The sequence below is a fragment of the Xyrauchen texanus genome, chromosome 28, assembly GCF_025860055.1.
Source record: "Xyrauchen texanus isolate HMW12.3.18 chromosome 28, RBS_HiC_50CHRs, whole genome shotgun sequence".
NCBI classification, from domain to species: domain Eukaryota; kingdom Metazoa; phylum Chordata; class Actinopteri; order Cypriniformes; family Catostomidae; genus Xyrauchen; species Xyrauchen texanus.
Window position 1 is genome coordinate 8,057,068 of NC_068303.1, and position 26,876 is coordinate 8,083,943.

General features: G+C 36.8%; 1 protein-coding gene across 1 annotated transcript in view; it reads right to left on the reverse strand.

Moving 5' to 3' along the window:
* LOC127622257 (mannosyl-oligosaccharide 1,2-alpha-mannosidase IA-like) overlaps positions 1-26,876 on the reverse strand; it is a 145,570-nt gene that overhangs the window by 21,127 nt on the left and 97,567 nt on the right. Inside the window, exons 5-7 of the mRNA XM_052096292.1 lie at positions 26,295-26,389; positions 3,633-3,756; positions 3,093-3,186 (exon numbers count right to left, since the gene is read on the reverse strand). Coding sequence (XP_051952252.1) covers positions 3,093-3,186; positions 3,633-3,756; positions 26,295-26,389 — 313 coding nt within the window. The remainder of the gene's footprint in view (positions 1-3,092; positions 3,187-3,632; positions 3,757-26,294; positions 26,390-26,876) is intronic.

Consider the following 26,876-nt stretch of genomic DNA (forward strand, 5'->3'; position numbering starts at 1 on the left):
GTACCACAGGGGTGGTAGAAAAAACAGTTTCATTATTTTGAATACTTTTCTACTCTAACACATCAGTGGGTCATTTCACTTCATTTTAATATATATTTTGTTATATATTACATTATATGCATTTTCACATTGAGAACAAATGGGTTCATCCAAAAGCTGAAAAATTTTGCTTTCGTAGGCTTTAGGATGAAAATAAGGTGCATTTCAAACTGTTCTGAGACCAGTGAAGACAGACAGAACACTGGAGGTTAAGTAATTCAGTAAATAGGGAGCAAGGGAGCATCTTATAGCTTTCTATGCAGCTAAGTGCATTCAATCCCAAAATCTGACCAAAAGTTTAATTTCAGGCTGCAGATGATGTTTGGACCACTCAACATGTTTGACAGACATGGGACAATGATAATCAGTACATAGATTCATCAGGATGATGCTGGACATTACTTTGAATAAGAATTATTTATTCAGCTTTACAGTCTGTAAAGTCTCACAAACATAAATAACCAACATTCTTGGAAACATTATAAAAAATGTGACGAAAACAACTTTCTATCGCTTAGTGTTATTTAAAATGTCACAATATAGTCTCACTGTCCTAATATGTGGACATACATTTTTAGTAAAACTTTTTGCTCTAGAAATTTTTTTGTTTATTAGGTGCAACTAGTTATAAATCAAAAAGGGAAATGGAAAACTCACACAGAGGTCACGCGGAGGTCTCAGGTGGTTAAAAAGATGTGAACGCTATACCGTAGTGCTGTTCAGAAACCAATTGTTTTTAGAACAGAGCTTTTGTCTTGTCACATGTAGAGGCTAAACTGGTAAGAGACCGAATATGAAAGACACTAAGAATTCCTGACACTGCAACAACATTTTGATGGATGAGAAAAGAGAGGAGATGAACATAAAACAAGAAAGGGTAAAAGAAGGGTAGATGTAGCAATATTAAAGATGGTTCTTTCACCAAGGTCAACCCTGGAGCTACAAGCATCTCAACCACACAGGTGACAACTGACCCATGTGGAAACCCTCCAAGACTGTGCTTGTCTACTTGTGTGAAGCAAAAAACTGACAGCTATTTTATAATGCAGCTGTGTGTTATCATCCCATCTCCCTTGGGCCAGCTGCCATCTCAGATAATTTTTGTTTATGATCTTCTAAACAAACGACTTTAGTCAAAGTGAAAAAAAAGAAAGAATTGCTCCGATGCACAAAAAGAAACCCTCGTTAAATTCTGACAGCTCCAAAGCCTGTCCTTTTTCACTCTGTAGCGTTGCTTGTGTTATCTCGACTACACATACTGCGGTATCTTTGTTTTCCTCTGACTCTTCATCATCAGTGTTGAAGCGCCTGCGTCAGCGCTGACCATGAAGTTCAGACTGCACTGCTCTCCAGACTAAGACGGCAATAAATCCATCTGAGCAAGGATGCACAAATCTGAAAATTAAATCTGTAATCTTGGAAACTTTAGGACCAGAATAAAAAATCCCATTCTATTGATGTACATGGGTTTTTAGAGGCTGAACTTAAAAATTAGGGGTCTGTGTATTTCCTGCGGTGTTGCATAATTAACATGGGAAGTACAGAGAGAATGGGATGTTTGTAGTAAGGTGAGAGATCTACCACTTTGTGGTACTGTTTTGTCATCTAGAATGTGTGGGTGTGTGTCTCTTAAAACACACAACCACACATTCATGGAGTGTCTGATGAAGATTTCACAACCGTGACTCGCATCACGGTACTATCAACTCTCTCAACTGACTGAGGCCCTTGAGAGATTGAAGAGCTGGTCACGTGCATGGCAACAACACCTGTGGCACTTGCTTGTCAAAGGGTGAAGGACATGCCTCCTTATGTATAATATTGAGAACACCCATGACGTAGAGGCACTGCAATTCAATGGAAAGATAAACCCTGTACATCACGACCTGAGAATTTGACACAAATTATACAAAAATAGCCAGAAAAATCCCTAAATTAACCCCTTTCCTCTTGAAATTAAAAATAAAAAATGTTAACATTCTCTTTCCTTGTGTGCAAGACATATGTACCTGTTAACATCTAAAAAATGTGTTGTAGTGCTTCATGAGAAAAGAAAAGAAGCATTTGATTTACATGATGTTTTTTGAGAACGCTGCTTTCTAAAAAAATCCTTATATAAACCGTTTATTAAGTGTATGTAAATGGGGTCAATGAGTGGTCCAGAGAAATAAATAGAATATCCACTGGCTTTAACAAAGTTTGTGAGGTTTATGACAGCAAATGTTTGTTTGAGAAACATAATAGCAAAAAAGCATTATAAAGTGTTATATACGATTACAGATTTAACCACCCCTAAGTGAACTGTGGTTGGTCAATTATCCTGTTGCTAAGACAGTCTCTTCCTGTCTAAATGGTCGGTTGCTGGACCAGCAATATAGACCAGACTTACATCGTTAGTAAGAACTCAGGCCATGCGAGACTACTAGCTGTTTAATATGCATTTGCATGATAAACGTGAAATGAATGTTAATTTGGAAACCCACAGTAAATACTACAAAAAAGTTTAAAAGCCACTCATCTTAAAGGCATAGCAGGTTACTACTGCCTTTATTTAGCGACCAAAATGAGAAAATGTTTCCTGACAGTTCTTAAGAAGGCCCTTTGAGTGTTTTTCTGTAGGTGTTATAGACAGAGCGTGAGGGTTTGCTTCTTATTCGCTCACCTCTGACCTACTGCTGCGTTAAACGCAACGAACTTATAGAGGTATTTAATACACACACACACCCTCTTAAAGTTCAGTCTTGTTCAGTCCAAAGCAAATATTATGTTAGGTTTGGCTTTAAATAGGCCTAATGTTTCCACAGGGAATTAGTAAAAGAGGGTGTTCTGTTTAAAAAACAGCACTCTGTCTGTAAGAGAAGCACGTGTAAATCAATTCCAAAGCATTTTGTTAGACAGTTGAAGGATAAAAACATTCATTATAATCATGACTGTTTCAATTAGAAATTTCTGGAGAAACACAAACTACAGTAGCAATTTCTTGAGAATAGCACATAGACACAGAATGACTAAACATATGTATGTCTTTTTTTTTATTTTATTTTTTTACTTACGTTGGCCCCACTGTCCACTGTTAGGGTTCAGGTAATTAGGGTACAATCCTTGAGGTTTGTCCAAACGATTCAGCACCTTTCTAATGTTCATAACCTGAAAGAGCAAAGCACATACTGCTAAAGTCATTGAATAAAATTATTACAACATGGCTACACATATTCAGTAAACTATAATATTGAAAATGCTGTACAAATTGTCTTTATGCGGCTGGAGTCTTCCTTTAAAAGACAGCACTCGTAAATCTATACACTAGGTCACTTTGGCAGTTTGTACAGCCTCATTTAGTTCTTGTAATAGTGCCATCTGTCTGTGCCTATATTGAAGGTCAGGTCAGCCGATTTATTCCCAGAGAATCAGATCTGAGGATTGTCCCAAAAAGAGCTTCAATATAAATGCTTTGGTTATGAACAGAGGTCATTCTGGGTCACTGTGGTCACTCTTCTAACAACACATAGCCTCATGCAGTTCAGATTTAGTTCAGTGTGGTTTAAATGTCTTTATATGCAGTAGCGAGGCGTAGCGCCTGAACTGCTACTCACCTTCTCTGCAAACACAGGTTTCCCAGAAAGTGCACTGAGATGCATAAACTCCAAATGCAGCGTCCCGTATTCAGCCAGAATACTGCTTCCTCCTGATGCCCAGGGCCAGTTTCTGCCAATCCCACTGTAAGAGAAGACAGAAAGAGCAAGAGTAAGAAAGAGTGAGATAATGCTTGCTTTTTATCTTAACTGAGCAATTATAAGCTGTGTGGTCTATTATACAATTTGTGATGGTCATAAACCATTTTAAAGATGAGTCAGATTTGACCACTTTCATTAAAGACTCTGAAATCTGAATTGACCCTATCATTTGTTTCATAATCTAAATCAAAATGGTTAATGGTCTGCACTTATATAGAGCCTTTTTAACCTTAACGGTATTCAAAGCGCTTTACACTGTGACTCATTCACCCATTCATACACCAATGGCAGCAGAGATGCCATGCAAGGTGCTAGCCTGCCATTGGGAGCAACTTGGTGTCTCTTGCCCAAGGACACTTCGGCATGTGGAGTCATGTGGGCCAGGATTCGAACCACCAACCCTGCGATTAGTGGCCGACCCGCTCTACTAACTGAGCCATATATTAACGTATATGCTCATTTGCTTGTAGTGGCAAAAAAAAAAAAAAAAAAAACACCAAATCGCCTGCACCATGTCTCACCAAGGGCCTCAGTACATTGCCCAAAGTCAAAAGAGCCCACCCCCATGTCTTAACGATATTCTGGTGCTGAAATATGGTGTTGGGTGGTTGGTAGGTGGTAGGATGTAAAATTGCCTTAAGTAAAAAGAGTCCACCCCATCTGCTCCATTTCTAATATTAGGTCAATTTTTTGCCTGTTTTCGTACATCTGATTGTTTATTAAAGTCTTAGCATACCTCTCTTCATTAAGCTGGTCGATTTGATATCTCATTCATGGAGTAGGACAAATGGTGCAAGTTACACGCCAAACATTTGGCGGAAGAAGAAGAAATGGGAAAAAGGGATTTAAAAAAAATACCCAAACGAAGTTCAGAGTAATAGTTAGCTAATTGTGGCACATTTCTAAAGCAAGTACCACTAATAATATTTTAAGCCGATAAAATCATGATATATAAAATAAAGTCCCACCCGTCATAATTAGCAGCTGAATATTTGGTTTCACTTGGTAATATACATAACATTATGGAAGTTACAAATACATTGTAAATACATTTCATGTTGTATTTGCAACAGTGTGCAAAGAGAAGAAATTCACTCAAAATTTTGAAGACTATGATTTTTGTTGCTATTATTAGACTTCTGATTCATTGCAGACCAAAGTTTATTTAAACATAATTAATAAAACTTGGATGGCATCCCTTGCATGGTTGTCATGTTGATTTCATGGCCCTATTTTACACAGTGGTCATGTTTCATTCTGTTATTAGATGCGTACTTATTAACTTTTAGTCACACTGGTCTAAACTAAAATATGGCAACTTGAGTTAATCTCTGAAAGATGCAAGTCACTAGTACGACATGTCTCCTGACCACCTGTTACAACCCTGGAATCACCTGCCTACAGATCTGCCCAGTGCGGGACTCGGTGTCTGTGCCAATAATGAAGAAAAATGACTTACACGTAATGACATGTAATCACAGCTTTAAAAGAACAGTACTTTGCACTTAAAGGTGCTGTTAGTAATTTTAGCCGTTCTACTTCCATGAAACTGAGCCGTTGGATCAGCCACGCCCCCTCTATTCAGAATACCACACTCCAAAGATACCAAATGAGTTTTATTGAGACATAGCACCCTCAAATGACAACATGGCAACATGGCTTGCATGGCAACATTGCTTAAAAATGGCATTATGTCTCAATGACATTATATCTCAATAATTTGTAGCAACTACAATACAATGAGCACACGCAAAATGATTGACAGTTGAAAGTGTCATTGTCCGTGGTCTGCAGACACATTTTTTTAGAGTCTAGAGTTGTCACAAAGACAGATGATATATCTCAGGACACTTAATTCATTAATATCTCTCAGAGAGTGGGAACATTTTGTGCGTACCTTTCCATTAAAAAATTATTGTAAACATTTTCCCCAAAAAATAAAAATTGCCATTAACATTTAAGACTTTATTGCACAAAAACAGTCTTTAAAAGAAGTTTATGTCATTAAGATAATAAATTAGCCGCAATATATACTGGCTCATGGGAACCTAGCACTGCGATTAAGTTTACAGTCGTGAAAAGAGGCTGTCTATGTGTGTAGTTCTATACATTATGATGCAACTGGGTGGCAAACAATTCCATGCAAGTTTGTATAATTAATGAAAAATGTTTTGTCTTCAAGGGGACACCTTCTTGCCTGTGGTACCAAATTCTTAATAACATCAAATGAAGACCTTCACACAACAGGAAATGTGCAAATACCTCTGAGAGTTGCTACCAATGTCATCATTTTTTACACTTCATTGATCCGCCTCTAGCTCTACAGCCCTGTCCTCGGCACAAGCCTGGTCCGTGGCGTGAAAGCGAAATCGCACTAAAATGGATGATAATGCGCACGCACACACACGTTGTGCCAAACCAATTTGTTTTTCATTACACAGATGATTAAATCATGTAACACAAATTTAGGAAAACAGAGAGGAAATAAAGGATGCCAAACAAACAACAAAAAGATGACTAGAGGTAGAATATAAATTCTGCTTACTGAGACACCCATGTACAGATTTAGCTACTGTTCTAATGATATGCCATGTGTATTGTGCCAGAATATAGATTTTGCTGCTTTTCACACAGGATGCATTCTTTCAAAAACAGCTAGACTGCAGCAAAGTGGACTGATCGAGACATGTTTTCAAATTTAAATTGTTTTTCATTTGAGAGCGTCTTAGAATGCAAGTGGACAAATATCTATTTATCTACACTGGCATCCAAAAGTTTGGAATAATGTACAGATTTTGCTGTTTTGGAAGGAAATCGGTACTTTAATTCACCAAAGTGGCAATCTACTGATCACAAAGTATAGTCAGGACATTACTGATGTAAAAAACAGCACCATCACTATTTGAAAAACAATCATTTTTGATCAAATCTAGACAGGCCCCATTTCCAGCAGCAATCACTCCAACACCTTATCCTTGAGTAATCATGCTAAATTGCTAATTTGGTACTAGAATTTATTTTTTCAAACAGTTGAAATCTATTTGGTTTGTTAAATGAAGCTTAACATTGTTTTTGTTTTTGTTTTTTAGGCTAACAGAGTATGCAATAGACTGGCATGTCTTAAGGTCAATATTAGGTAAAAAAATATCAAAAAAGAAACAGCTTTCTCCAGAAAATCATTGTTTTGAGGAATGAAGGCTATACAAAACTGAAGATTTCATACAAAGGTGTGACCTACAGTCTTCAAAGACAAGGGAATACTGGCTCTAACATGGACAGAAAGAGATGTGGAAGGTCAGATGTACAACTAAACAAGAGGATAAGTACATCAGAGTCTCTAGTTTGAGAAACAGACACCTCACATGTCCTCAGCTGATAGCTTCATTGAATTCTACCCGCTAAACACCAGTTTCATGTACAACAGTAAAGAGAAGACTCAGGGGTGCAGACCTTGTGGGAAGAATTGCAAAGAAAAAGCCACTTTTGAAACAGAAAAACATAAAGAAAAGGTTAGAGTGGGCAACGAAACACAGACATTAGACAACAGATAATTGGAAAAGAGTGTTATGGATCTTAACCCCATTGAGCTTTTGTGGGATCAGCTAGACTATAAGGTACATGAGAAGTGCCCGACAAGACAGCCACATCTATGGCAAGTGCTACAGGAAGCTTGGGGTGAAATGTCACCCGAGTATCTGGACAAACTGGCAGCTGGAATGGCAAGGATCTGCAAACCTGTCATTGCTGCACATGGAGGATTTTTTTATAAGAACTCTTTGAAGTAGTTTAAGTTCTGAACATTCTTTCAAATTGTAATAGTAATTTTCCACATTATTAATGTCCTGACTATACATTGTGATCAGTTGAATACCAATTTCTTTCCATATGAGCAAAATCTGTATATTATTCCAAACTTTTGGCTGCCAGTGTGTATGTGTGTGTATATATATATATTTATTTTATATTTTTTTTAAGTGCAGAATTTTTACAAGAATGCACTCTTTTTGAATGGCCCCTCAACACATTCAATAAGGCGGGAATAAGGTGTTAAATTGAAAATGTTTCCAGTGTTAATTATTACACCATTTATTATTTTTTATAGGGTTAGGTTACATTAACATACGAAAAGTTTCTTAAAAATTAGTTCATATTTCAACATGTCTTATTAATGATTTTTAGTCAGTTTAATTCTAAAATGGCATATCATTTTAGTCACTGAAAATATCTTTCAGGTGATGACAATGTGCAAAATGACAAAAACTGTAACAGACCAAACTTTAATCAAATGTTCAAACATTTAGGGGAAAAAAATAATATTTTCTTACTTTAAACATTTAGAAAACATATAAAAGATAGGCTGATTAAAGTTTGTACAACTGTCCATGTTGTGAAAACCTAAGCTCCTAAAATAAATGAATAGTGAAGTAAAAGCTACACTTTAGAGGCTAGCCTACTCTATTCAGAATTATTTATGCTTTAAAGTTATTAATTTTCCATTTTTTGTAAGTTTAAGATATTGCCTTGAGTGTAGCATGTTTTTTGCGGAAACAGCATACTCACAACACAAGTTATGCAACACAAGTTAGTATATTACTATATTAATTTCTTGCTGTTTATGTCGATTTATTTTACTTTCTTTTTTTTTTAAGAAAACATTATGTAAGATTTCCCTTGTACATTGTTTCCAGAGCTGGCATTTCAAATAGACATTGAGCTGTTTATGTCATTGGTGTCAAAACAGAAATTGTCAGAAGTATTGTCAGATGAGCTGTATTTTACAATATAACATGCTAATTAATGTCCATTTCACTTACGTTCAGGTATGCACACTTTTCAGAGAGGCTGACAAACATTTGTTTCACGCCTGGTGTTGAAAATCTCTTGTAGTTTTGCTTCTGTCGCTCTTGATATAATAGGCCTTTTTTGTTATTGTGAATCATAATATTTACATGTAACATATGTAAAAACATGGGCACACAATATTATTAAAATATAAGCGATCATTCACCCATTTTCTTACAAAAATGTTAATCAGCCCCAGCCACAATTCACTTTCATTGTGTTGTAAAAAATGATGCAATGAAGGTGAATGGCTAACATTCTGATTAACATCTAATTTTGTGTCCACACAAGAATGTCACATGAAATGATGACAGACTGAACTAGCCACTTAAAACTATGTCGTTGTATATCTGTTGACATTAAGTGGCTGTTCCAAAGTTCAAAATTTTTGTTACAGAAATTAAGATATTGTATACACACCCATCCCCAAAACATGGTGCAATCCAAAAGCAGCATTTCCCTAGTGTCTCACTGCAGGAGGAAACCAGATAGACACTTTATAATGAGCAGTATAGGATACATAACAAATTATCTGACAGCTCTGAGAAAATACCATTAGCTTGAATAATTAACTAGTGCTGGACTGAAACACGAACTCCACCAATGAACTGAAGCTCAAGTATCCTCAGGCTGATGGAGCAGTCAGGCTCTGTGTTTGACATCAGAAAACAAACTCTCATAATGACACTGTCTCCATCTCTTGTTCACACACCAACAGTTAATTTATGTAGGCTACAGGCCACACATGGTATACATTACAGAGATCTATAAAGCTGTCTTTACTCCACAAAAAGCAATATTGATCCTACAGGATGCACTGATATGCACTTGTGTTTAAGCTTCTCTGTTCTCACTGGGAATTCCCACACAGTGGATCTCATTCACTAGCATTGTTTATGTACACATATGGGTGTGTAAACCCTGTGTTGTGGATTTATTATGAAACTAACATTTTTTGGGATTTTATACCTTTTTAGAGGTAATGGTTCATATTTACATTTGAATTATTATTATGCTTATATTTACAATTGTACTTATGTTCTTAATTCATTTGCATTAGTAAGTTTATACTTGCTGTTGTAGACTAAGATATTTACGTCACTGCAAAAGGGGTCGGTAATTGAGTTAGAGTCGGTGAACGTTTGGATTTGAGATGATAGCATACTTTTATTTATTCTTTATTTTACTTTTAAAAGTTTTAAAAATCACAGTCTTCAAGATCTCTAGAAACAGCTGCTTTTTGTCCGAGTTCTGTTGGTGTTTATTTTGCAAAAATTTCCATCTAACTCCTCATTACCCCCCTTATTAAAAGACTACTTGCCAAATAAATAAACAATAGACAAAAAACATTGATATGACATAAAAATATTTTAAGATTTCAGTATGATACGAGAAGTAAGAAAGATGACTCTAAATACCTTGATGAGTAGGTATGATAATACACTGGCGGCCAAAAGTTTGGAATAATGTACAGATTTTGCTCTTATGGAAAGAAATTGGCCCTTTTATTCACCAAAGTGGCATTCAACTGATCACAATATATGGTCAGGACATTAATACAGTAAAAAATTACTATTACAATTCAAAAATAAAACTAGAACTTATTAAACTACTTCAAAGATTTCGAATCAAAAAATCCTCCACGTTCAGCAATGACGGCTTTGCAGATCCTTGGCATTCTAGCTGTCAGTTTGTCCAGATACTCAGGTGACATTTCACCCCACACTTGCCATAGATGTGGCTGTCTTGTCGGGCACTTCTCACGTACCTTATAGTCTAGCTGATCCAACAAAATCTCAATGGGGTTAAGATCCATAACACTCTTTTCCAATTATCTGTTGTTCAATATCAGTTTCTTTTCTCACAGTTTCTTTTTTTTTGTTTTTTTTTTCTGTTTCAAAAGTGGCTTTTTCTTTGCAATTCTTCTCATAAGGCTGCACCCCTGAGTATTCTCTTTACTGTTGTAATGAAACTGGTGTTTTGCAGGTAGAATTCAATGAATCTGTCAGCTGAGGACATGTGAGGCATCTATTTCTCAAACTAGAGACTCTGATGTACTTATCCTCTTGTTTAGTAGTACATCTGGCCTTCCACTTCTCTTTCTGTCCTTGTTAGAGCCAGTAGTCCTGTCTTTGAAGACTGTAGTGTACACCTTTTTATGAAATCTTCAGTTTTTTTGGCAATTTTAAGCATTACATAGCCTTCATTCCTCAAAACAATGATTGACTGATGCGTTTCTAGAGAAAGCTGTTTCTTTTTTGCCATTTTTTAACTAATATTGACCTTAAGACATGCCAGTCTATTGCATACTGTGGCAGCTAAAAAACGAACACAAACACAATGTTAAGCTTCGTTTTAATGAACCAAATATGGTTGCAACGGTATGAGATTTTCATGGTATGATAACCGTCTCAGAAAATATCACGGTATACGGTATTACACAATTACTATTATCAGTGAAAACAGAAGGGTTATTTATTTATTTTTGAGCAAACACTTTATTATAATTTAAACTTTAAACCATTTATTTTATTGATGTGTAAAAAAATTCTCCCTTTTGAAAATAAATAAATAGAAAACATAAGAAAGCTAACAGAATTATAATAAACAGAATTATAAACATGATAAAAAATATCATGTAACTATAACATGTTATATAACTAAAGCATGTTAGTTTACATGTTAGCATAGCATGTTAAATTAACTACTAAATGAAAAATAACATCAGCTGTGTGAGCTTTTAAAGTAATGTCCTATGATTATTAAGAGTTAACATATATACTGTAGGTGCACGACAGCACAGCCAGACTGCTCCTGTCTTTACCTTTAACTCAGGACAGATTTTACATTGGACATCAAGTGGCGACCTGCCATAGATTAAACATAACCTGTATATAATGTATCCTGGGTTGCATTTCCTTTTATGTTGCATAGTTTTGTTCATGGTTTTCCAGTACAAGGACGTGCATCAAGTGACATTATTTTTGTTGTTGATGTCAAAATCTACAAGAAGTTTTCTCTCCCCCTTTTAAAAATTGAAGAGCATATTTACTTATATGGGCCCATTATTATCCCGTCTGCTACCTAATATTAAATATTTATACACATATTACACAGAAGGAAAGGCTCCTCATTACCATGGTTAGGTCAGTGTGCTAGTCTTAAATAATAGTAATAATAAATGAATTTATGAAAAATAAATATTAGCTGAAACACATCTTGAAACTTTAACTACAACTGCCACTGTTGATATAAAATGAGGTCTAATAGATTCTACCTTTAGATTATTTCCTATGAAACTATAACATTTTGTCAAAATATAACAGTTTCTTTTACTCATGTAAAATCCTGAAACAAATTTGTAAAGGTGATGGTAATTTTTTTTGCCGCATAGCACAGTGTTGCTCTTTTCCTCAGTGCATGTCAGGGCTGCTACTGTTTGTGAGGTTCGAATTGACAATCTCCGTAACACTTTAAACTAGAAAAGTCTCACTAGAATTGAAATTGGTAATATTGTATACATCAGTTTTGATGTCTGCGCTCCGCAATATCGAGGGAAGCCCAGTTGTTGAACGCGCGCACCAGAGAGAAGAGCAGATGATAGAGCGAGCTCGTTACACTCGCGAAAGTGCAGATGAGAAGTCTTTAGCTGTTTGCGAGATTATCATTAAATCCGCCTCGGCAGTCCTAAATAGTCGATCCCTTGGGTGGCTGCCGAAATATCTTCAATGGGAGAAACCATGGCATTGTTATTTCCTTGGTGTCCGCGACCCAGTCCGAATAGACCAGTTGAGAAACACTGCTTTAACTCACACACACACACTCATGTCAGACCCCCTCGCCTCGCTTCTCTCTGACATCTGCTGCATGTGTGTGTGTGGGGCGCAAGTTGATGAGTCTGACAGACAGTCGAGAAGGAAAGGAGATGCGCACGTGCATGTGAGAATCTCCATCTGGTTGCATTTTTTTCCCAATACCGTAGTTAAGCAAATGTACATGGTATGATAACAGTCGATTTTCAAACCGTGGTATACTGTCAAACTGGTATACCGCTGCAACCCTAGAACCAAATAGCTTTCAACTGTGTTTGATATAATGGCCAGTGATTTTCAAGTACCAAATTAGCAATTTAGCATGATTACTCAAGGATAAGGTGTTGGAGTGATGGCTGCTGGAAATGGAGCCTATCTAGAATTCAAATATTGATGGTGCTGTTATATATATATATATATATATATATATATATATATATATATATATATATATATATATATATATATATATATATATACATACACACACATATACATACACACACAGTATCTCACAAAAGTGAGTACACCCCTCACATTTTTGTAAATATTTGATAATATCTTTTCATGTGACAACACTGAAGAAATGACACGTCTAAACCTCTGTCAACAAAAATGAGTACACCCCTAAGTGAAAATGTCCAAATTGGGCCCAATTAGCCATTTTCCCTCCCCAGTTTCATGTGACTCGTTAGTGTCTCTGAGGATCTGAAAAAAAGATTGTTGCTCCACATAAAGATGGCCTAGGTTATAAGAAGATTGCCAAGACCCTGACACTGAGCTGAAGCACGGTGGCAAAGACTTTTTCTTAACAAAAAGGGAGATATTGTGAAACAAATTTGTGATCAGTGATGCCACAAGTTTGCAGTTTATGATGACTCCGGTTCAAACAAATAAGGCCAGGCATAGAAATGCATCCATCTATTTTTTGACTACAGCTAATTTGTGTTTTTCGTTTGAATAGGCCATCTAGTTAGCGGCTGAAGTGCACTGCTGTCGTGCAAGGAGCTTTAAGGCGTGTGTGCAGTCTGTCTCATGAACAAGAGACCAGTCAAGAGTTTTACTTAATAATAATACATTAGATTTCAGTTTATTTTTTTTACCAAACCTTATCATATTACTTCAGAAAAAGACATGAGTCACATACAATATTTTATTAGACTTATGAATTATACTTTTGTGTCCTTTTGAAGCTTGAAGAGGTGGTCACCATAAACTGCCATTGTATAACATCACGGAGAATTTAAATTTTTCGGTGAACTAATCCTTTAATAACAAAGTGGCTCTACAATAAACCTAGCATATTTCAAAGTACCAACAAACGATGTGTGTTATAGCTTGATCTGGGATAGGTTCAAGTGTAATATAGGCCTTTTATATACAATCACGCATTAAATAGTATAAAACGGTGTTTGTGTTTCAACTGGTTTAGAGAATAGCACACTTTGCTTTACTCTGAGATCTTGTAACGTATGCTTTTATGCAAGAGTTTATTTCAAGAGAGCATAAGAATACAGAACCTTTTCTGCTCACATAAGTGTGCAACCAGTAAGCAATTATAGGCATATGAGACCCAATAAGAGATCTACTGCTCTATGAGTATCTGTTTTGATTGCTTTTGCCACAAGTAAAAGCAAAATGCCCCCTGCAATTAGGCCAACCACATCACATACATATATGTATTCCTAACAGTTTTTTTCCATGTCTTTTGAACTGATTACCCAGCTAGAGTTTACGCTTCAGGGGCGACTCAGCTGTTTGTCATATTAAAACTGAGTTGTTTATGTTTATACCGTTTATACCAACAAAAAAAAATATGTTTAATCTAAAGCTCAATTAAAGCTGAAGTGTGTCATTTCTTTGCCACCGAATGGAATTGTAAAAATAAATGTTTGTTTTCAAACACCTTTCTTAATACGCCCCCAGTCTGTGGTTGATTGGACAAAAAGATAGTCCCGCTTCTAACTCACACCATTGGTTGAGTCAATGTTATTGTGTTGGTATGGAAAACAAACAGGCCATCTCGCCGTCCATCTTACCTGGACTCACACACATAATTAACACATCTCTACTTACAGGCACTTTTCCCACTGCATTTAAGCAGGCTCGAGTAACCCAGCTGCTGAAAAAACCCACACTTAACCCCACACAGATAGAACACTACAGACCAGTCGCTCTCATCCCATACAAGGCAAAAACACTTGAAAGGGCAGTTTTCAATGAAATCTCTGCCTATCTCTCACAGAACAAGCTGCGGGATCACAATCAGTCAGGCTTCAAAATTGGACACTCCACTGGAGACTGCCCTGCTGTCTGTCACTGAGTCATTGAGACAGGCGAAAGCTGAATCCAGATCATCTGTTCTGATTCTACTGGACCTGATTTAACTCCTATCTCTCAGGTAGGTCCTTCAAGGTAGCCTGGAGAGGTGAGGTATCCAAGCCACATCAGTTAATTACTGGGGTACCTCAGGGATCAGGACCCATCATTCAGTCACATGGTTTCTCTTACCACTGCTACGCTGATGACACGCAACTCTACTTGACTCTTCAGCCCAACGACACAACAGTGACTGCTCGAATAGCTACCTGCCTGGCAGACATCTTGGCCTGGATATAGGTACACCACCCACAACTCAACCCAGCCAAGACCCAACTCCTTGTCTTTCCAGCCAACCCTGCTGTTGAACACAAGATCACCGTACATCTGGGTACAACTACAGTATCGCCTTCCAAAACAGTCAGAAATCTAGGGGTAACCATCGATAACAAGCAAAATTTAATAGACCATATCTCAAAGACCACAAGATCATGTAGATTTACACTCAACAATATCAGGAAGACCCTTCCTCTCTGAACATGCCACACAACTAATTGTTCAGTCACTTGTCATAACTAGACTGGACTACTGTAACTCTCTCATCGCAGGCCTCCCTACATGTGCTATTAGACCTCTGCAAATGATCCAGAATGCAGCAGCACGTCTGGTCTTTAATGACCAAAGAGAGCACATGTTACACCACTCCTTGTCTCTCTCCACTGGCTGCCTGTTGATGCATGTATTAAATTCAAGGCTGTGATGCTGGCATACAAAACAGTCACTGGGTCTGCTCCAGCATACCTAAAATCATTTCTGCAGAACTACATGCCCACCAGAAGCCTGCGGTCGGCTAAGGAACATCGCCTTGGCGTACCAACACAAAGAGGCACCAAAAAACTAAAAAAATTATTGTAGCACTTTAATCTGTTTTGAATACTATTCTGATGCTAGTGAAACTTTGTAGTATGGCACTTTTCTTACCACTGTCTCATTAAGATGATTCGCTTATGTTTTCCTTTTGTAAGTCGTTTTGGATAAAGCGACTTACAAAATGTAACTGTAAATGTAAACAGGAATCGTTTTAGCACTTTTTAGCATGTTTACATTTTAAAAATAATTAAGCTACAAATGTCTTACTTTCAGTTGTCTCTGCATACTAAGCTGGGATAGGAGTAAGCATTCAACACAGAAAAGGTTAAACAATTCAGCTTTAAAATGTAGAAGAACTTTCTGTCATTGTGTTTGATTTTATACATCAATGGTGAGAGGAGAAACTTACATTTTGATCATACAGAGCTATGGATACATGAGGATGGGTAAAAAGAGAGCAATGTCTAATTATAATCTGATCCCTCTTTTTTGAGCACAGCTAGAAGCACCAGCCTCATCAATCCCTATCAAATGCATCTATCAGGCATAATTATGCCTGTTTCATAACCTCTACATATGCCTGTAATAGATGAGTAAATGAAATAAATATGAACAACTGTAAAATACCATTTTAAAGGACATCAATTATCTGGAGAGGAAAATGACGACAGAACAGCACGCCGCATGTTGCCTATTCAAAACTCCATTATGAAGCTTACATTTTGAACTAACATCGAACATCTCAGCGAGGTGCAACCATCAAATAATTACTGTCTTGCCTTTTTGTGAGAGGAATGCATTATGTGAAAGATAAAATTAACCATCTCAATACAAAATCAGTGTTGATTCAGACTTAATTTGAGTGTTGCTTATTTCAACGTGTGACTCACTGTTGCATGTACTGCAATGACAATTTTGGTGTCATCAGAGTAACTGGATTTTAACATCTTCTGAAGGCTACATCCATACTAATACATTTTTGTTTGAAAAGCTTCTATTTTGCTACTTTATGCCTCTCATCCATCCTTGAACAGAGTTTTTCTCCAACAAAAATTAAGCCTTTAAAAATGCTTTCCATTAAATCATACTTTGAAAAACAATGATGTTAGGAGTTGATGTTACAGTAGTGTAGATGTGGCCTAGGGAATTGTGAGTGGTAAACATGCCACCATAATTTTAGTGTTGTGGGTGGTTGCAGGGTCGTTACTATGCAGTTGCTCAGGTGTTGTTGTGGGTAGTTATTAGGTGGTGTCTTACTGGCCCAAGTCAAATGAGCCAAGTTTCTATGATATTCTGGTCCTTAGATATGGTTCAATGAAAGTCTATGGGATTTATTAAATGTTTTTTTTGTGTGTGTGTGTGTGTGTGTGTGTGTGTGTGTGTGTGTGTGTGTGTGTGTGTGTGTGTGTGTGTGTGTGCCAATTCAATCATAAACCAGACAGAATTCGTAAATCCAATCATACAGAAAATTAATAGCACACCTCTCCTAAACAAGCCACAAAATCCGAAATATCATTCATCCCGTAGCACAAACATTCTGGTTAAGACAAATTACGCAGCAAAGTTCAATTCTTTGAATTAGGATTTTGTTAAAAAGTATAAGCAATAATAATAGAGCTGCTTGCTTTAGGAAGAAGTACCATTCATTAAAAGTAATCGTAGAACTATTCGTGCACATTTTTTACTAAATCCATACCATTTCATGTCTCATTTTGGCACGTCTAATACTTATTTACAAGAAACCAGCATATGTTTACAATTAGATATTTAAAAGTTATAAGCACTCCCTTGGACGGTTTCTTTTCATTGACTTTCAGTCTGTAGGACTGCTCAGTTTAATTTAACCAAAGGAGGTTAAACAGAACTAAAGTGATGTCAGACTGGTAGCAGAGTAAATTTCATTTGGGGATTCTTTATCAGGCTTTCTAGTTCTCATAAAAGCACCAGGATGGGGTGCAGAAGAGAGATAAGCAGTGCAAAAAATGACCATGAGAAATATTCCACCTCTTTAGCGATGGGGTAAAGAGTCATACATACACATGACTAGATGGGTTGATGAGACAAGAGGTAAGAAGAGGATGTGGAGTGTGGAAAAGCAGAGAAACTTTTCATCATACCACTCTTTTACTGAACATGTTTGTATGAAGTCACTTAGAGACAGATGTAAAAGTAAAAATAGAGAAAACGCTCGAGGCTGCTTGATTGTAAGCGAGGGAAATGGGAAAAAAGCATGTAACGAAGCACTTATGTTTATGCATGACAGGAAACTTTTTCCTCTTGAATCGTTAACGAGTTGCAAATGTGGAATTTGCAGAAATTCAGGTCTGCATTTGTGGGTGTTGGAAGAACTATAAGGGTGCAGGTACTGGATGACGCGTTGAGTAATTTTAGTTGCATGTCCAGCGCAGGAAGGTGAGATAAAAGTTGTCCAATTCCTGTAGTCCAAACTTAATCAGTCAGATCATCACAACAAATAAAATGTAGTGTGTATTAGTAAACATTTTTTAATGTCTATATGAAAAGAATTGGGGCCAGATTCATGAAAATCACAAGAAATAATTAAGAAAGTTATGAACATAAATAATAAGAGGGCCATAAGAAGAAAGTAAGTTAGAAAAAAATAAGAAAATAGTAGTTAAGAATACTTTTTACTCTTCAGGCTGTTTCGTGAATCCAGCCACTGGTCATTAATCGAAATGTTTTCCCAGACAGAATTTTGTTTTGATGTCTTTAAATGCTTATTACACTTTTCAAATTCATGGAATGGATTGGCTCATAAATAAGTAATCAAGTATTAAATAATAGTAATGATCTTTGAAAGTGCCAGTGGAAAAGGAATCAAAACGAAACGGCTGCATCAAGAACCAAAATGCAAATAATGACTTTTACTGCTGATAATATTTTATGCTCTGTGGGAGTCACATCATCTTAACAGTTAATTGAACAAATACTTTGCTCCTTTCAAAGCAGCACTAAATTTTTTACATTTCAATGTAATGTTACAATTAGAGATTAAACTTTATGACTGTTTACACTGTGCAAATGTTAATCTTATCCGGTGAATAATTTTTATGAAAGTGTCAGGGAAAATTCATGCACATAGACCCTCAGTCTTGCTCCAGCAAAATCTGGGTCAAGGTTGTCTGTAAAATTAGGCCTCCTTTTTATTTTTTCTGCCTAGAACTCTGGGGACATGATCAGTTTGACGGCATAAAAATAAAGCACACTTAAGACCTACAGATGTGGCCTTTAAAATCGTGAGAAAAAGATAAACGGATCCTGTTAATGACCCTTTTCACATGTCCACGTGCTGCGAAGCGGAAGTCGTCCTAGTTGGCTAAACTCGAATGGCGGTGAATGGGGGATCACAGCAAATGTAATTTTGCTAACCTGTTTGTTCCAACAGCGAAAGACAAAAAACAAAAAAATCAATAATTATGCTTTTGCAGCAGGGCTGGATAACATAAGTAACAAGAAAGAAACAGGCCAGATTTCCAGTCACCCCTCTTAGCAGCGGTGTAGGAAGCCTCATCGCAGCTACGGTAACTGATTTTTTTTTTTTAAACGTATTCAAGGATAATACAATACAAAATACAATGGTATAAAATTACTCAAATAAGTCTGCTACATTTACGTTGTTAAAGAAGGTGGAAACACATCATAACAGATCAGTGAAAAGGGTCCATTTCACACGGGAGTCAGGAAGCGCAATAAATACTTGATCAGTAGGGGGCAGTAGTGTCTCATTCTATGAACAAATACTAGCCGGGTTTCCACAATCGGGCCAAATGAGGGCGTGCTAGTGCGTGCCAGTGTTAGCTGTGTTCCCACTGTCACTTTCCAGGGCTTTCTCGGGTCCAAAGTCCTTTTACTCGCCATTTACCCTTGGGTCAAACAAGGCCAACTGGGGATTGAGGTGGGGGCATATATTCGCAAAACCTGCCAGATTGTGTATCCAGCGCAGAACGGTACAGGTTTTGGAAAAATAAAAAAAAAGTGGGAACCGTACTAATCCGTTAAAATGCTAAATCGATAAAGCGTTGCCCAAAGTAAAAACTTAAAATGGTTCGAGATCATGGACAGTGTGCTGAGACATCGTCCTGCTGTTAGTGGGGAGACCACTTGGGATACCATGGCAGTTAATGTCAGCGAGTTGTCTTGCTAGCTAGCTAATGTTTACAAACAATATAAACTCGATATTCTAGATAAACAGATAACATGATAACTCAGCTTGAGCTTCCCTCTTGCTTGTGAAATGGGCAGCATGTGTGACGTTTGCACAAGGGTGGTGTATTAAGTGCGGGTTTTAGGGCAATGCTGTGGGGATATTGGCCCGATGGTGGGAACGCAGATTGATCTTGGTCTCGCAGCTTTAAGTTCGAGGATATTGACTCCGGCTGGCCAGTTGATAGCCCTGGCTCACAGTAGAAAAGTGGCTAATGATTTCTAATGGTTTAGCCAACCTGATAATGCGAGCTAGAGGTCTGCATTCATTTCTTTTTTCATGTATGACTTTGGGTTCTGGTTTGTAAGTAATAAAAACGTAAATGACAGGGCCGGCAAAGTTAACATGTTAACGTACGTGAAATTATTGACATTTTTTTAATGCCGTGAAGGCATTTAATTTGTACTAGCCTTGGAGAACTCAGCGGAACCTTCATAAGAACAGCAGGTACACAAACAGAACAGTCAGACTTGCTCCTGGATCAGTAAATTATACAAAAAAATATTGTAATTTGTACAAACATTAATGAGAAGTAAATCAGAGAAGAGCAGCATTAGTTTTCTTTGCTTAAGAAGCATTGATTTGTTGTGATTAATTTGTAATATATTGACAGCCGTTATTAATTATTATTATTATTATTATTATTATTATTATAAATATGACTTATAAATATTAATAAATAAATTATAAAATAAATATTACAAAAAAAATGTATATTAAATATAACTGTAAATTTTTGTTGTTACTTTCCTCATCTATAAGTCACTAAGCATCTGCTAAATAAATACATGTAAATTAAAGAAGGAATGACAATAACTTGTTATTAGCCCATCACATGAATCATGAACCTGGGATAAAAAGGGCACTTTTAAGCATATCAGACTATACCTGTATAGCAAGAGAAAAGAAAGAATAGTGCTTATAAAACATGCTTTTTTATACTATTATATATACAGTACAGAGAAATGGCTTTAAAAAGTCAGTCTTCTGGTAAGCATAAGTTCGATAAGCTGAACCTTTATTATCTTACAGTCATGTGATATAAGGTCGTGGAATTTCTAAAAGTTTTGAGATTTGTCCTTTTCAAACACACACAATAAGCATTTTTTATTGTATTTTTTAAAATTGAACAAGACAGTAATAACAAAATTAAACCAAAGTACCCTTTTATACCAGTCATCACTGCCTAAAAGAAAAAGAGTTTAAACTTTGTCAATTGCATGGAGATTTAAGGGGAAATAACTGTTTGGAAAAAAGAATATATATATATACATATATATACCTAATATAACGTTTCTGTATACTATTACTATACTTACTACTGCTTCCTGGTTCAGTTGATCTTTTCAACCTTTCATGCGTCACCAGGTGGAAATTGTGAAAAGCGTAACAAAAATGTATTTAAATTCCAAGAAGCCAGCCAGACCGATCCTGCATGAGATCGCATGATGGGTAACTTGAAGCCCCTTGAAAAAGCGTGCATTTGTACTAAATCAAATCTTTGTTGGCTCAAGGCTGCTTGCTACTGCAAGTGTTTTAATACCATTAAGTTGTCAGATGTTCTGACACATCTCTGCAAATATTCTATTTTAATTTAGATTTATGAACTGTTTATCATCTTCTCCTAATGAGGGGCATACGTGGTTTTCATAACTACCCTACAACATATCATTTTCCTCTACAAGAGATCACCTCTAGATTTACTAAATTAAAAATATTCAGAAGAGAATATAAATTTATACTACAGAAACACAAGTTCGCTGTGATTCATGCTCTCATCAGACACTAAATATGATAATGATCTCGTCTCCGGAGCTTTTAGCGTGCATGAACGCAAGGCTAAATCAAGCATGATAGCACCACTGAGGACCCCTCAGAACAAACAACAGCTTGTCACTGAGTGTTTAAAAGCTCCAGCTACCTAATGTTTCATTACTTTATGGGGGTGTTTTTCCAATTATGTTGAATCATTAGTCATTATGCTAGCATGCCAAACTTGCCCATTTCCATACTTATTGATACCTGAAACTACAAAAGCAAGTTCTTCACTACACAAACTTTCTTTTAATTGAAATAAAAACCCAGAACTAATGTAGTGGAGCCAGGGATCCAGAGAGTGCTGTTGTTTTCCCACATTGATTATGATTTGAATGGGAGGAAGGCAAAAATGTTTATGAATAATGACTGAAATTTAAGTCTGTTCCTCAAAACAAAGCTATCATATGGCTTCAGAGGACCTTTAATATAGTGCCAGAGTCAAAAGGACTACTTTTGTGGTGGGTATTTGTCCTTTGTGAAGCTTGACAGTATACATCACCATCCCGTTTTGTTGTATGCAAAAAAACAGCTTGGACATTTTGCTAAACTTATCCTTTTGAGCTCCACAGAAGAAAGAATGTTATATGTAGGTTTGAACCAACAAGAGAATGATTAGTGAAATTAACTTCTTAGGCTTGACCAGAGACTATGTAGCCACGAGACAGAGCACTTTTCTTAAAATGCTAAAACCCCTGTCATACAGTAAACGATTGGTTTTGGGATTTTAAGAATCAATATCTGGATTGTTAAAATGAAGATCGCTATTTATCTGCAGCACTTAGTGGCAGCACATGCCTTCAAGAAGCATCAGAGCAAGGAATGCAGGCTTGAGTTAAATTCCAACTAGTTTGAGTTGAGTTTCTCTCATAACTCAATCAATTCTCTTTCCCAACAACTTCCTGTTTCTCTCCACTGTCCTGTCATAAAAAAGCATTAGAAGCCCATACACAGTAGGAATCACGCAATCCTTTCATAAAGCAGAAGATGTACTTGTCTTTGAAAAGCCTTTAACATTGAACATTTCATAACCAAGCATTAAGCATTAAAATGTAGTCTTGCACTCAGAACACATTTACATATCCACATACAGCGTGAAAAGGGGCCGTGACATGAATTAGAGACATTCCATGGCACCAGGTGGAAGAGCCAAAACGAACAATAGCATGGAAGTGAACAACATTAGTGGTGAGGACAGAAATAATGATGACCCACATTGAGGGAGGAAAGCGGCATCACTGGAGGTAAAGGGAGCACTTGTGCTAAGTGCAGATATGCTGAGAAGCTATATTTACTGACAGGAAGCGAGACCATTTGTCCTGTAGCTGTGTTATTAGCTGTTCCTGGTTATAAAACGGTGAATACTTGGCTGCTCCATTTAGACCATTTGTCAGAGCATTTCACTCCTGTTCTACACCAATTTAAACAAGGATACACACTTCAGACACTCAATTTAATAGGATGCACTTTGATAAACACTAAACTGTTTCTGTTCTATGCCATGTGCTGCCCGCACATTCTGCATTGTCCTTGATTGCGGTTCTAGGCTGCAAAAAGACAAGTGTTAGGCAGTATGCCAGACAAGTGATAGGTTGTCAAATAAAATTTTCTGACAAATTGATTTTCTCAGGGTCTTTGCACTGATTTCTTGCTTGCCCACAATGGAAGAGCTCTGGTTAATCAGGCATCTATAGTATCACAGTATGAAATAAAACTTATACTCATGTCCTTGTATGTATTTGTGCAAACATGCACACTTTTCCTTACAAAATCAATCAGCTGAAATCAACACCATATGCCTCAGAATTTATGGTTATAATCCACAAAATATGGCACTATTTATTTAGCATAATGGTTATAGATCTCAATGCAATGTTTAATCAACTTAAGGTCTATCGACAGCATCTGGGGCATTCGGTGATCAAATTATTTCGACTCGTCTCTCAGTTTGCAAAAACAAACAAAAACGCATTTACAGTAATGCACTTACAGTGGATGTCTATGCGGCAAGACATTCCAGAGGGTTTAACAGCAGAAATGTGTTGTGTTGTTGTTAAAGCACTTACTGTATAGTATATACATTCTTCCATAAGTAAATTTGTTATTTGTGCTCTAAAACTTTCTTTTAAAATTGGGACTACTGTTCTGGGCCAACGAACATCTAGTTCTATCAAAAGTCATAGTGTTTACTGGCTTTACATGGTAATGACAGGTGTTGCAATATAGGATATAACAGATCAGATGCACAAATAAGGTTACAAACCGATTTTATTACACTGCTCTCTGGAATAGATGATTCCGATTGGTAAATGGTACTATTTAGTGGTCTGATATGATCACCCACACATCTGTGGATTAAGTCATATCAGAACACTTATCCGGGTATTGCAAGTCTTTTTTCAACTCGTATCAATGTATCTATCATGTCCATCTATTTTTTGACAAGTAGTATTTCATGTACATTTATCTATTTATTTGGCTGGCCATGTAATAAGCATGGTAATGTACAATCAGCTGGTTGTTTTCACAAAATAAACCCCTTCAGGACCCTAGGTTTATTTTGCGTTAACAACCAGCTGACTGGTTGTCACACTAGTTTCATGCTGACATGTGACAGTACAGTACTGTGCAAATGTTTTAGGCAGTAGTGAAAAATGTTGCAAAGTGAGGATTTCTTCAAAAATAATGCAATAAATAGTTTTCATTGATCAATTAACGTCATGGATCAGTAAGTCCAGTAAACATAAAAAAGCTAAATCAATATCTGGTGTGACCATCTTTGCCTTCAAAGTAGCACCAATTCTCCTAGGTACACCTGGGCACAGTTTTTCTTGTTTTTGGGCAGATAGGATGTTACAAGCTTCTTGGACAATATGCCACAGTTCTCAATTGCTTCAGTCTCTTTGTGTAATCTTAGAATGTCTCGAAGTTCAGTGGTGGGCACTGTGGGGGCTAGGACTGCACGATTTGGGGAAATGTCATATTGCGATTATTGAGGCTAATATTGCAAAATGCGATTGCGATATAATAAACAAATGGTAACATGAGACAACTTGCTTGGTTATCAAGGAAAATGCACAAATAGATTACTGATAATGCTGAAATGTGTATTTCTCAACTCAAACATACAAACTAGCAACAACAACAACTATAAATGCAGTGTTTCCAAATTAAAATAGTTTTACAAAATTAAATAACACCTTTACATTACCGCAAACTTGTTATTTTCTCAATATTACACCTAAATAAAATGGAACAATTAATAAGAACATACAAATTTTAATGAAATAAGATTGTCCAAACAAACAGGGACATTTAATCAGGATGTAACATGTACTTTCTATAAACTCTTTTGAAAAGGAAACTGGATATAAAAGTGTGGTTCACTCAAACCACTAAAACTCTTGTTGTTGTTGCTGTTGTGTTTTTTTTTTTTTTAATGACCAACTGGTATTTCCAAATCCTCTTTCTAAAAAGTTCTAGTTATCACTGGTACCTCTTGTCCAGTGTGTGGATCATTTTCTGAAATCCCACTTTGCTAACGGTGCATCATGTCTCTTTATATCTCTGTGAAGACTTGTCATATGGCATGACACTCGCAAACACATCTGTAATTGTGCTTTGTTTGGCTTACTGGGCTTTTTAATGTAGTTTTAGTCAATGAAAACTGTTGACATTTTAGTCATATTTTAATAACATTTAGTTATATATATATATATAAGAGTATTATTGATAAGCATTTGCCAATCTAGTCTATAGAAAACCAATATATATCCAAATATATATATATATATATATATATATATATATATATATATATATATATATATATATATATATATCACACACACACACACACACACATTTTATTGTTGTTGTTGTCATTTTAGTGTTATTTTTCAAATAAGATTGATCTCATCAATGATGCTACACGTTGCAAGCTGCAGACAGCAGGGGTGAGAGACGAGCGTCTCCGTGTTAGAGTGCGCATCACCCGGCAGAACTTTATATCTCTCCCGGTCTCGACTCCCGCTCAGATTGTGTCTCTTCCGCGACTGGTTGAAGCGGCTCTGACCGCATCGAGAATGACAGTTTTGGAGTTTGTGTTTATTTACATGGTACGCTCCCGTATTATATGAACTTTAATTAAAGATGAAATAAAGCTATATCTCCAAGCTGTGTCTGTGTTATTTTTTCTGGCCACCAGTTCGGCGTCCATCTTCACATGACAGGACCACACGTGCCACTCCCTAAACCCTAAATCGGTTTGTCCAAACAACCGATTTAACACTCCTTATAGAAATGAATATTGCTGAGAACAAGCTAGCTGAAATATGGAATATTATTTTTAAACAATTCTTCCTATTCGTCTCAAAACAGCATTAATGCCCTGGCACCAAAGAAAGATAAACAGTTCATTAGAGAATAATTGCTGCAGAAAATGGCTTTTATATCAAAATAAGCCCACCAAACCTTGTCTATTTAGTATCATATCTAGTAAAACTGGGTGCACAGTTGACGGAGAGCTGCTACTGGTTTCGAAGATTAAGGTATAGCTCTTGGGAGTTAGTGACATGCACCGGAGAGATATGACCTCCTTGGCTGAAAAAAAAAAGTGTGTGTTTGTGCATCACTGACCTCTTTAGGTTGAGGAGAGCCCAAGGGATACCAGTCGGGGTCTTAAAAGCTGGCAACAGCTTTTCTCCCAGTTCAACAGCTTTCTTCCTGAACACCTGAAGTAAGAGAGAGACAGAGAGAGAGAGAGAGAGAGAGACAGGGGTTAGACTAACCTTAGCAGTGAACTACCTCCGCAAGCCGTATAAACTCTGGTTTCCCCTGCCTTTCCATAAACTCCCTATAATTTATTTTATCACTCATATTTGCATGGTATATAGAGTCAGCTGACAGACAGAGCCATTGATATTCTGCTGAGGGCAGGATCCTGGAGACAGCTGATAACAACAGATAAGACGAGGTCACAAAGTCAACACGTACTGCAGTAAACCTGCTGGCTGCCTGTCATCTTCTGTATGCTACCTGGCCCTTCATTCTGCTCCTCTGACATTTCAAACCATCAGTGGGCTGCCATGAATCCCTCTACCAGCAAAATGATGCATTTCCATCAGCTGCGGAGATGGTATCGGATTGAGTCAATGCCAAAGCTGACTGCTCGTTTTATCCACAAACATCAATAAATTTGACATGCCACAGAAAAAGAGG